The sequence below is a fragment of the Coffea arabica genome, chromosome 3e, assembly GCF_036785885.1.
Source record: "Coffea arabica cultivar ET-39 chromosome 3e, Coffea Arabica ET-39 HiFi, whole genome shotgun sequence".
NCBI lineage: Eukaryota > Viridiplantae > Streptophyta > Magnoliopsida > Gentianales > Rubiaceae > Coffea > Coffea arabica.
In genome coordinates this window covers 45,327,446-45,340,437 of record NC_092315.1, presented here as the reverse complement: position 1 = coordinate 45,340,437, position 12,992 = coordinate 45,327,446, and the positions used below count along the sequence as shown (strand labels likewise).

Sequence of the window (12,992 nt, the reverse complement as noted above, 5' to 3'; positions counted from 1 at the left end):
TATGAGGTGGCGCCGCCGCTAAGTTCCTTGATTGGAATCGAAATATAAGTTTAGGGATTAAATTGGCTATAAATAATGTATAGGGACTAAATTGACGGAAAAAAAAAGTTTAGGGACTAAATTGGCGATTTTCCCTTCCCACAATGACAAAAGATCTTTCTTTTTCACTAACATACCCTTTTAAATCAATAAATATGCCTTAAGCACTACTAATTTATCAAATTTGTCCTCTATTTAGTATTATAATGACTGAATAATGACCATGGTTAATTTTCACCACATCCCCAACTTGGTAGTCTACTGCCTATGCTGCTTGGGAAAAAAAAATTCAAGTACAAGTTTGAGTGAGTAACTTTTCTTAGTATCATTTATGTTCTTATCTAAGAAGAGAAGCATGGTAATTACTACGGAAATCTTGATGTTGAGGTGATGGCTCCGTTTGGATGATGTCGGAAATAAATAAAATCTTGAAGTCGGGAATAAATAATTTGGCATAAGCGACAGTTATTCCGTGATATTTCAAGTGTACCTCGAGAAAATTTTTTTAAATGAATAATATATTTGCTTAAAATTTTCCTTTTCTATCGAAAATAAAAAAAAAAGAAAATCCTATATTATGTGTGATACGGTTTAATCGACAGAAACAAATTAATGAATAACCTACTTTCTTGATTTTAGAGATTCTCATATTCTGTTTGAGTTTATGGCTTAAAAATATCGTAATTTTTAGAATCGCTTTTTATAGGTGGACTCAAATAATTAACGTCTTAAAATGATTCTACAATTATTTTCAGGTCGAAAAGATTATATAACATTTCTAGCTCCCAATTTGCAATTTTAAGATCTTTACCACTTTGGTAACGAACCACAATCCTTAATTGAGAGGATCTTTTCAACCGGCCCCACATGTTGAACTAGGCCCCTTACAACGTTGTCGTTTCACGTCACTCAATAGCCGATATTTCCCGAAAAGTCAAAAACAACGTGGAAAAAGAACAAAAATCCCAAAGAAACCTCAGAAAAGAAAAAGATAAGCAGAACAAGAAAGGAAGAAAAAGGAAGAAAGAAGAGGAGAGGCAGAATTCACAGCAATGGCTTCCTTTTTAATCAACAAGCCCTTGACTTCTCTCTGCAATTCCAAGTCTGAATTTTGCCCAGAAAATCCTTTGCCCCAACGGGGTCGTTTTGGGGTCAATTCTGTGAGCTTCAAGAACGTTAATTCCAGTAGTATTTCCAGCAAAAAGTTCTACAAAGAGAAGGCTTCTTTTTCTTCTGTAACCTGCCAAGCAGTTTCCATTGAACAGCAGCCTGTAACAGAGGTTGAAGGGCTTAACATAGCTGAAGATGTCACCCAGGTTGGTTTCCATCATTTCCCCTGGATTTTATCTGTTGAATTTTCATCTGGGCTCCTTTTTTTTTTTATAAATTTATTTATTTTTATTTGTTCAAAAAAATGAAAAGAAAAGCATTTTTATGTGTTATAACGGTATGTATACTTTTCCCTGGATTCTTTTGAGTTGAATTTCCATCTGGGCTGTGATGGAAAGATGCAGAAATCATCATTGGTGATCGGATTTTTTGTTCTATTTAGAAAGCTTTATTTTTTGTTTAGTATTATTTGAAAATTGGATGTTTTATCTTATACGCGTCTCTATCATATGCCCCTGGATTGTTCTAGTTGAATGCTCATCTGTAATGTTGTTTTATTCTTCTTACCTTTTACCATTCCATTTAGTTGTCATCTTATCCGTGTCATTCTCCTGTTGTTACAACTGCTAACGAGTTGAAGAATTTTGATAAAATTGGATTTTATTCAGTTTTTAAGACGTAGTAATGTGCTTTCAAGTTCACTTCAAATTGGGTCCAATCTTAGGTTTGCCCTATATTTACACCAATATTGAAAAATTGGATGCCTTGTTGCGTATCTCTCCAAACTTGGTTTCTCATTGGAAAGTTGTTGCGCATTAATTTTCTTTGCTTCCATCTTCAATCGAATGGTAGTTGTTTATTTTTTGTGAAATATGTCTTTAGCAATATCATTTTATGACATTGTTATGATTAGAAGGGTTTGTCTCTCTGTACCTGATATTTTGCTTCACAATCTTACCTCAAGTTTTGGTGGATTGCAGTCTTGGGTGGTTTTTTTTGTCAAAAGCATGCTGCAAGTTGTAGTCTTTATTTGAAATTCATTCAAATTTCAGTTGATTATAATCTGGCTTTCTTTATATTCTCTTACATTTTGTTTAGCAAAATGTCTGATTTTGGAAGTCTTCGGAAGGCACCAAATTGTGAATCTTGGTGGCATTTAGTGATATGAACTTGGCAGGAGTAAATCATTATTTATGTTCTAACTGTTTGTCAATATTAACTAGAAGAACCGTTAATACTGTGGTTACAGTCTTGGTGTTTGGGGTGGGTTGATTATGGCATATAATGATAAATTCGTAGTTGATATCTATTTATACCAAGTGAAAGAAAAATTATCCTCCTTTCCCCTCTTCTGTAGTTTCCTGTTCCTGCTCTTTCTTGCAGGAATCTATGTGATCTTATGGTCAGAATTTGGATAATGTGAAAAATTTGGTGATTTCATCTTTCTTTGAGAACAATGTCATCCCTATTTCCTGCTTTAGTGTCCTTTCCATTGCTTCTAACTCCTGCGTTGCATATCTTACTACAGCAGTTGTCAGCTTTTTCTAGTAACTTTAGTATAATTTATTTATGTATCTCTTATCATTAGGAAAAGAAAAAAGAATATTATGAGCAGCCTTAAAGTGTCATCTGATGCCCTATTACTTCTTTTCTTTTGTCTTGCAGCTAATTGGGAAGACACCCATGGTGTACTTGAATAATATTGTAAAGGGCTCTGTAGCACACATAGCCGCAAAGCTTGAAATTATGGAGCCATGTTGTAGTGTCAAGGATAGGTAAGTGGACTTGTGGTCAAACAATCAGAAATAATGTGTTTCAGGAGTTTGCCTTGTTTTTCCAAATTAGGCCTCCCTATATTGCAGGTTCCTCGCCAGTATTAATAGCTTCTGTCTTGCAATCCTTGACCACAATTTAATCTGTAATTACAAATTATTACACCTTGGCATTAGAATCATTCCATGATGGGCCTGTTATCAGAGTCATTTAAAAAATGTTTTAGCAACATTATTTACCGTCAAGGTAAGTTTCCATTTATATGGCTATGCAAATATGTAATATTAGAAGATTTCAGCAATCACTCCTTGCATCCAACTGCCAAGTAGTAAGCTAACTAATAAATCTAATTATGTACTAGTTTCTTTCTGGAAACTGAGGAAAATGTAGTGGATAATTCTGAACTAATAACCCAGTTAACCTGAAATGCTGTTATACAGGACAAAGTGTTATACATCTTCTTTCAACCTAAGTGGAACATGTAGTGGATAAATCTGAACTTGGTAACCCAGTTATCCTGAAATACTGTTATACAAGACAAAGCGTTGTTCATCTTCTTTTGACCTAAAGTAACTCTGATATTGATATTGAACTATGATTCATGGTGGTCATTCTAAAACAGCAGCAATTTGGTTCTTACAGGAAGATGCCCTCTAATAGGACTTCTCTGATTAGTAGGAAATTCCAGAGATTATCTGTTCCAATGATCTACATTCTGTCTAAATTCCATTAGATAACTTATATATTCTCTTAGCTACTGTCAGTTAAAATAGCAGGGAACAGGATGGAGATTCCAGATAAGTCCTATGTAATTTCTGGTAATACTTGCGGGTTCATAAGGAAACTAATGATACCTTGAGGATTTAGGCAACTCTAGTGGATAGAAGAAATGCTGGACCACTAAGCATGCTGACCTATTTGACTTTTAAGACTAGCATAGAAAATTTTAAGTTGTTCTTAATTAGCTGGATGAACAACGTCTTGGTGCTCCTAGAAACATTTGCTGAGATTAAAATTTCATTGTTTGCAATTTTATCTTAGTTTACAAACTGAATGAATGATAAAGTATGTGGAAAATGTTGCTTTAAACATTATTGAGGATATCCCATTTAGCTGGAAAAAAGATGTGTAAGATGATTTTGTTTTTCCTGATAGACTTCTCTTGTTTTCAGGATAGGGTACAGCATGATAGCTGATGCAGAGCAGAAGGGTGTTATTACGCCGGGGAAGGTGAGATAACATTAAAATCCATCTTTCTGATGGACTACGTGTTAGATGTGTATTTTGACTCTTTTGAAACAAGAATGAATATAGTTGACTTTTTGTAGCTCGGGCTAGGACTGGTATAGTCTTTTTTTTCTTTTTAATGGTGATGGATTTGAAAATTATGGAATTTTTGAAGCACGTTAGTCACTCACAGCAGTTGTAGGATCTCTACATCTTGTTGTTTGCTAGATTCTACACCTTTTAGTACAAGGAGAAAATACTGAACCAGCTATAAAAATTTAGATGCCACTGAATCTTTTGTTACATGAAAAGTTGGTATGTGTTTTTCTCTTTTTTTTCTTTGGGAGGTGAAACATTTGAAGAAATTAAGTATTTTTATACCATCATTGAACATTTTTGGCATTTGAAGTTCTTGTTTTACCAATGGCATTTGGTGGTAATATCACACCTTTGTTATAGGGGATGTTTATCATTCTTGTCCTTTCTTATTGCAGAGTATTTTGGTTGAGGCTACAAGTGGAAATACAGGCATTGGCTTGGCATTTATAGCTGCTTCTAGGGGATATAAGCTTATACTGACAATGCCTTCATCTATGAGTCTTGAAAGGAGGGTTCTACTGAGAGCATTTGGAGCTGAGCTTATCTTAACTGATCCTGCTAAAGGCATGAAAGGAGCTGTTGAAAAAGCTGAAGAAATTCGGAATAAAACTCCTAATTCCTATATACTTCAACAATTTGATAACCCTGCAAATCCAAAGGTAATTGTCCACAATTCGCTCAGTTGTAGTTCGTTCTATCAGACATGCTTTATCTATTGCTCTCTACGAAGTACGTTATCTCAGTCGGCTATAGCCCTAGTCTTTGGACTTATAATTGAAATTAAAATCCATTTTGTTATGAGGCACCTTGAAACAGCCACCTTCCCATTCTTAAAGAAAACAAAAGATATAATGTGTTGCAGACACGTGCAGCTGGATAGTATCAGAGGGGTCTTCTTTTGTGTGTTTTGAGGCATCATATTTCTGATAAAAGTTTGATTATGCGTCTTATCTTCTGCAGATACACTATGATACAACTGGCCCAGAAATTTGGGAAGATACAAGAGGCAAGGTAGATATACTTGTTGCAGGGATTGGTACTGGTGGAACGATCTCCGGTGCTGGTCGGTATCTGAAAGAAAGAAATCCTGGCATTAAGGTAGGCATCTATTCATTTATTCTTTAGTTCTGGGTAAGTGGGTATATTTTAGAAAGTTTGCCTTTTCATCATACACATCCACCTCAGTTAAATCCCCTTTCTTTTTATCATTTAAGTCACCTATTTAATTTATAAAAGCTGTAGCAATTCTCCAAAAATTTTCAAAGTACGCATCTCAGTTTCACGGAATGTTGACCAATATTTTCCTCACAATAGATTTTCTCTCTCTCATTCTCTGTTCTTTTTTTTATTTATTTTTATGTGGAAGTCAGGTTATTGGAGTAGAACCCTTAGAAAGCAACATACTCTCTGGTGGCAAACCTGGTAAGCTAGATGCTAACATCGTATGCTCCTTTTTATTTGAGATTTAATTCTTGTATTTGTTCTAGTGGCTGCAATTTGAAAGTGCAGGCCCTCACAAAATTCAAGGCATTGGAGCAGGTTTTATCCCAAGAAATTTAGATGAAGAAGTGATGGATGAAGTTATTGCGGTATAACCCCAGATTTCTCATAATGCTTTACTCATCTTCTAGATTTCTCATAATGGCTTACCAGAATGTTACTTTTATTTTGTTTAATCTGTATTAGACCTTTTGTTGATTAGTTAATGTTGAAATCTATCTCAAAGGAGGATTGATCTCCATTGCAAAATATCGACTATCAGAGTATCCGAGTGTGAGTGATTTAGATTCTATTAGAAAAGTTTGGAAAGGTCTGCTAATGAGTTTAGCTTCATGGAGGATGAAACCCAACAATTAGGGCAACAGGATGATAGCACATGATTTTCAAACTTTTCCATGTACCTGTGTAACATGGCTCTTACTAGCTAAATTTCTGCCATGTAGAAAAAAGTGAAAATACTGCTTTTGTCCTTTTCTTTTTTGGTTACAATGGAAGCATTTATCTGGTGAAAAGGAAATTTGAGACGGGCAAGTCTATGTGGTTTTTTCAGCTAAGAACTAATTGCTTTCAGATTTATGTGTGAGCACTTAAACAATGGGATAATGCAAAACTGATTTATAGAGCTTTGCAAGTTGAAACTCTTGATGTTTGATACCATGTTCTATTCAATACAAGACGGCCTACCAGTCTTTAACTGTTTAGTCTAGTTGATATTTGGATTTCTTCCTGAAACTTATTTTCATTTTCAATTCGTAATTTTCCAATCTTTATTGGAGTTTCAGAAGGTAATAGCTGAAAAAGAGGATAACAAAATTATTTGCGCTCCCAGATTTGGATGCAATACTTTTTATTATGCATAAGTTGCCCTTGGATGGGCTTTCTTCTGAAAGCTTTTATTGGGGAATTGATGCTGGCTCTTTCCGATTTTAATCTCATAGTTTCCTTTTTGTGATGTCCAAACTTGAGGCACATTTGAAAAAAGTCAGAAGATATTGTTTTAGAAAATTGAAAATGTTATAGAAAAGCTAGAGTAGACCCTGCAAGTGATATCATTTGACAAAAGTGTAGTGCGTGCATAACCAATTTGGTACCAGCTCTGGTGTTTGTGTTTAACTGCACTTAGTCTGGAGTGTTTCTTCCATTACCTGGAAAGTAGGGGCACATTCTGTTATTTGCACAAAAAGACTGGAGACATTTAAGATGCACATTTGCAAAATTTAACCACATCATCAACACAAGGGTGAATGTGAAACAAAATGAACTTCCAAAACCCTCCCTTCAAAGCTCGTTTAAAGTTTTAAAACAGTGTTGTATGTCTAATTGTGGAATTGATGGAGGATATTTCTTTGGAGATTATGTTATGCACTTGGCTTTGCAGTTAACTGTGGCAACTGTATTCATGAAATTATGGTGTGACCATTTTGCTTATTCCCTTGTTCTATTGGTGGTGTTTCCTGTTTAAGGGCTTGAGTTCATCTCCCATCAAACGATAATATGTGCTGGACTCTTATTTTTAGGTTCATTGTTTGTGAAATATCTTGTTTTCCATTTATGTGGTCTCCTAAGTCTCTTTATACTGATGAGTGTAGCTTTTTCTGCCATCCATGACTTTTTTATGCTAGTGAACCACCATTCTCTTTTATCACGTACTTTTTCTCTTGCACTTTGATACGTAGTTCATCTGGTTTGACCATCTTCTTCATGGTTCCATATTTTTATTTGGTTCCTTATTGCTATTCACTTTATTGTTTCCACCAGATAGATAGTGCTGAAGCCATTGAAACAGCAAAGCAAGTAGCTCTTCAAGAAGGCTTGTTGGTAAGTGAATTTGAACTAGATTTATGAACATTTCTCATAAATTTTAGATGCAGAAAAATGTTTAATTTTACTTGTGACTTCATGATGAAGTTAAAGATGAATAATGAAATTAAAAAAAAGCTAGCCAACCTGCTCAACTGCCCAATGATGTGCCTTGTGTCCTAGAACTAGGTTTGCTACTAGCTGGTTCAATTCCTTTTGGCTAGCCTTTTCCTTCCCCTCGATCAATGTCTAAAAGAAATTAAATTAACAAAGCTAGGCAACCTGCTTTAACTGCCCATGCAATGAACTTGTGCAGCATCTCGGCTATCCAAATTTGATGCAGAACCATTGATATTCAGATGATGTTAGGAGTGAACTTCAGATGAATATTTAGCCAAAGAAGAAACTTATCTTTTTGCTTTTACTTTACTCAAAGTACTTGATGCCTATCTATGTTGTATTTTCTACATTACTTTTTAGTGATTTGTTCTCCCTTTTTGACATAGCTAACTGATCATTTTTCCTGTAACATGCCTGTATCCTGGTCTCTCACTTGTTCAAGTATTTGCATCATTGTTATTCTGAATATTCTCCTTCCACCAGGTTGGTATTTCTTCTGGGGCAGCAACTGCTGCTGCCCTCCAAGTTGGGAAGAGACCTGAGAATGAGGGAAAGCTTATTGCGGTATGTTTTACTGTAGCTGGCGTTTTGTTGATATCTGATTGGAATCTTGATAAATGCAGAGTCTGAAACATTCTATTAGACATTCAAGTAGCCTGTCTGGTGAAGCTTGTCTTTATTGGTAATTATCAAAAATAAATTCTCAATCACAGTGTGGGACATTGGTTATATGGGTTCATCCAATAGTTATAGCTAAAGTGAACTCGTTCAGATTTATAAAAGAAAAAGATAACAACTTTAGATTTGAATCCATCACTAGGTGAACAATGGATCTATTTTAGAGTCATCATGCTAAATCTGTAGATGGCTAATGGCTAAGTTACATTGGTGACAGAACTAAGTCTTCACTTCTGATCTCAACAAGCATTCTCTACTATTACTACTTCGTTAATATAATTATATGTTCTGGTATTGGCATCCAATTGGCTTTGTAGATTGATAGAAACTATATGTGTTCCATGGTTGACATTAGATGAACCATGGCTCGGGTAACCTCTGCTGCAGCCTCCAGTCTTAAATTGGCTGATTCACCCTCCTCATAAATGCCTGTGGAGTCGATAGATTATGTGATTAACATGGGAAACCGGTTGAATAATATCTTCACTTCAGCAGTTTGATTTAATTATGTGATGGTTGTATACCTGTAGGTTGTGTTCCCAAGCTTTGGAGAGCGATACTTGTCGACTGCCCTTTTCCAGTCAATTCGGGAAGAGTGTGAGAAGATGCAACCTGAGACGTGAAAGGTCACCCTCTCTCAAGCTGCTTAACTTTTGGTAATAAACAGTGGGTGGAGTTTCCTTTGTCCATCTTTGTTTTGTTTTCCAGACTATTGAGCTGGTATGCCCTCTAGATAGATTACCAGTGAATTTTTCGTATCATAATCTTTTGTGAAGACCTAAAATGCTAGTTATGAACAGAGGGTTTTTCCGAATTTTTGGCCTTTTTTTTAATGAAAATGTTTAAGATTCCTTTGGTCCTTAATTACAATCTATGGTATACTAACTTCTATCAACTTTCAAGCTTTTTCCCCCTCTAATTGGTGATCAATCATAAAATCAGGGGAAAATCTAGAATATTTGACTGTGTAAGTTGAAACATGTATGACGGATAGGGAGAATGTTGAAAGGACATTCAATTTGGGATGGAGGGAGAATGTATTACTGAATTTAGATTCTGATTTTTTTTCTTTTGTGCGTTGGAATTTAAGAGGCTGATATTCGAGAAATAAATGCTGTTCTGGGAGTGCATTGACTTTTGAAATGCTGGCAACGAAAATGAGTGCAACTGTACTGATCCCTTGAAGATAATTAGCCATAGTGTTTAGACCAAACAAGCATAAAGGAACCTCTCCTTTTTGCATGGCTACTTGCACAGCATATATGTAAGATTGACCATAGTCTTGGAGGTTTTACTTCAAGAATTTTGAAGCGGAGATCACTTGTCTACATGGGGAGGGGATGAGTTAGATGGTACAGAGATGGGAAATGTGAGTGAGAGGTTTTAATTTTGAGACCTCCCACAATCTACATTTTCTTTGTTGCTTCTAATTTCTCCTCAAGAGTTTGGGCTCAAAAGATGGTCCACCGTTAAGAGAACGTTGAAAATGAATATGTAGGGTTTTTGATGGTGGAAGATATTTATCAATTGGATCCTTACTTTTTTTTTTTAAATTTTTTCTTCAATCGTACCAAAAAAAAAAAAAAAATCATCTAGCACTACTATTTGGGTAAATTCTATAATAATTACAACAGCAAAATATAGCAAATTGGACTTTCGGACACAACATAGGGCTCATGTCAAGTAACTATAATTGCTTGGTATTCCCTCCTCCATTAGTGCAACCGAAAGAAAAGTGGCTTTGTTTTTTTTTTTTTTTTTTTGTCGAAACGTTAGCTTTATAGATATAACCGATAATTACAGTATTTGGACAAAGATCCAAGCAAAAGGACATAAGTCCTACAGAAACATTGGTGCCTAACACCTAAAATTGGGATTCACCCATTGTTCATCTACAAAGATGTTTAGAGCATACATGCTCAACTTGATACTTCCCACAAACCCTGAATTAACAAAAGAGAAGGAACATGTTTGAAACAGATTACTTATGTACTGGATATCATCTATTAGAGTAGCCATCAGATGGTTGCTGGTCCTAGTGTTTTTTATGCACTCTACCAACTCCCTATTTTCCAGCTCCACTTTAATGTTCCTCCATCCTTGGCTGATCGCGTTCAGTAGTGCAAGTCTCACCGCACCAGCTTGGTCTTGCATTGGTGGCTTTGAATGTAGGAGAATTATGAACTGCTGAGAAAGAAAGTGAAATTAGTAAAATCTAGGCCAACTTTATGCCATCACAAAAAGCCGTCTAATACGAGAAATACGCCATGCATTCTTTATCATTTCCCCTTTCTCCCATCAAAGAAGAGAAGTCGAACAGAAAACGCATCTCGTGAAAAGCTAAAGAAGTCACCAAGTTCTATGGAGATCCATGCAATTTTTCTACTCTTTGTACCTATCGTTCATGTAATGTGGACATTTGTTCTCACATTTGTCTCAATCCAACGTTGCATGAGGAATATATGTGCTTAGAGATTTGTCCCACGTTGTATAGTAATTCAAAAGTCAAGATTGGAAGGTTAAAAGAACTATTTAGCTTAGTATTTTGTACTAATGAGCCTAAAGGTCAGTACTGTGCAGGTAATATTCCACTATGTATGAGACGTGTTCTGCTGAAAGTCACAAAGCTAGCTGTTAAACTAATTATTTTGTACACTTCTTTTGTTTCTTTAGAACAATCAATATTATATATTTATGTTCTAGACTTGAAGAAGTTTTTAACATCATAGAGGACTAGGGTTGTTTGAAATATATAGTTTATGGACGTGGTTTCTTTTTGAATTCAACCCCTGTATATAGTTATAATATAAGCTAACTCAATTAATGAAAACACGAAGAATAGAATAAGGTAAATGATGTTAGCGCTTCTGATAGTATTTCTAACGCTCCATTTCATCTTTTACTTTTAAAGGGAGGATGGAACGTTACAAGCTTTTTTGGTGTGCTAGTATATTCTCTGCCTAAAATAACTACAAAAACGTGAAATTAATGGGGTACTAGAAAGAGGAAGAGAAAGAGAAAATTAAGTTATTATAGGGGTACTTGTTGCCACATGTCATTTTCCAAAATAGATATTAATCCAATTGATCAAGATGAATTCAAAAAATAAATTAAAGAATTGTTATATATTTTAAGTGCAATTAGAGAAAACTGTGAAATCAATTTTCAACCCATGAACTTGCTAAACAAGTCATATTGATGTAACGATGCACTAAAAAGGTTGTCACAATTAGGTACTATTTTTTAGGTCTACTTTAGGTTACATGCTGTTAATTAATCAGAGATGAGAGGCTTTTCGGACTCCAGTTGTTTTAAACTATTGACAATGAGGGATGCTTTTTCCTTTTCTTCTTGGAATCTTTACCTTTTAATTAGGACTTAGATTAAAACTGTGAAAATTTTTGAACCCACATAATTTAAACAAATAAATAATTCAAGGCACCAGAAATTTTGTGGAAAAAAATAGAAAAGGTCAAAGCAACAAATAAAATAGATGCAAACAAATATACTTTTTATTTAGCCAAAACCTCACCTCTCAATATAAAACTAGCAAGTTAGGCAGCAGAAGTGTTACTGCAACTTTCAAACCACCTTGGACTAAATCCAACTATGACAAAACCAAATACTAATTAACTAACTCCAAGGTTATGATCACATGGCAAGCCACCTATTCCTAGCACTAATTTTTTCCACATAAATAAACAAAATAATTAAAATATTGAAGATTACTTTAAAGAATATTCCAACAATTAGTATTATGCAGTTAATAAATTAGTGTACATTGCCGATTAAAAATAAAAAGAAATTAGTATACATTCCAAAAAAATTGGTACGTGAATACAATATTTTCAATAGTTTAAACAATTTGATGCTTCAAAAGTATTAGCATGTGAACACCATATTTTAATTCAATTGTTTAAACAATTTGATGCATGCATAACAGGCACCCTAACCTAGGTCTTATAAGATAGTTTCCAGTCAATACGTTTCATAATAAACATTAATCGAACTGCAATAGTTTGGCACTTGTGTGAATATTTTGACTTTATTATTATACCTATGAAGTTGAGGCTCTTTTTATACATGCCAAAATCGTTGGCTCATTTCATGGCTCTGACTATTTTTACCATTGAGCATTATCTGAAATCTTAACCATTTCTAGCCCTATATCATTCTCATTTTTGATGTTTTTCTCTTTTTGGTTGCAGCTTTATTTTGGTCAGATTAACAATGTTTTTATTTTCCCCAAAAAATTTGTTCGGATATCTCACTAGATTTTTGTTAATCTAGGTAGTCTTTTTTTTTTTTTTTTTTTTTCTGACGGTGTGGGTGTCTGGGTCAATTCTTACGGGACCCGACTAATCCCACTCCGACCCGAGAGGAGAGGCCCCATCCCCCCGGACACGTTAATCACGGGACTCGAACCCTTGCGGGTGGCTGGACAACGGCCTTAAGAAAGCTACTGTGACCAAACGAGCTACCCTGTGAAGGGCATTAATCTAGGCATTCTCCTAGTTGGTTTTTCTACTTTTCTCCCTCTATAACTCTTCGTGCCACAATTTTTCAACACATGGGGGGAAATCACGAGCATTACCAACAACATATAGTATTCTAGAATAGTGGAGTCCAAGCATGAAAAGCATCAG

The 12,992-nt window shown here is 35.0% G+C and overlaps 1 protein-coding gene across 2 annotated transcripts; it reads left to right on the top strand.

Annotated features, from left to right (window-relative positions):
- Nucleotides 1–993: 993 nt before the first annotated feature.
- Nucleotides 994–9,210, top strand: LOC113736909 (cysteine synthase, chloroplastic/chromoplastic). 2 transcript variants are annotated; one of them, XM_027264114.1, is made up of 10 exons: nucleotides 994–1,355; nucleotides 2,815–2,924; nucleotides 4,095–4,152; nucleotides 4,644–4,907; nucleotides 5,209–5,346; nucleotides 5,619–5,670; nucleotides 5,788–5,837; nucleotides 7,507–7,566; nucleotides 8,152–8,232; nucleotides 8,877–9,210. In XM_027264114.1, the coding sequence occupies exons 1-10, from the start codon at nucleotides 1,092–1,094 to the stop codon at nucleotides 8,967–8,969; spliced, it is 1,170 nt and encodes a 389-aa protein (XP_027119915.1). In that variant the 5' UTR covers nucleotides 994–1,091; the 3' UTR covers nucleotides 8,970–9,210. The 2 variants fall into 2 exon arrangements, with proteins under 2 accessions (XP_027119915.1, XP_027119914.1); XM_027264113.2 differs by having other exon boundaries at nucleotides 995–1,355; nucleotides 5,758–5,837.
- The last annotated feature ends 3,782 nt before the right edge of the window (nucleotides 9,211–12,992 follow it).

Bases quoted from the DNA above. Each gene is read 5' to 3' on its own strand.
- LOC113736909 (XM_027264113.2), top strand. From the start codon at position 1,092: ATGGCTTCCTTTTTAATCAACAAGCCCTTGACTTCTCTCTGCAATTCC. The intron at 1,356-2,814 runs GTTGGTTTCCAT...TTTGTCTTGCAG, and splicing joins TAGCTGAAGATGTCACCCAG to CTAATTGGGAAGACACCCAT. The intron at 2,925-4,094 runs GTAAGTGGACTT...TCTTGTTTTCAG, and splicing joins TGTTGTAGTGTCAAGGATAG to GATAGGGTACAGCATGATAG.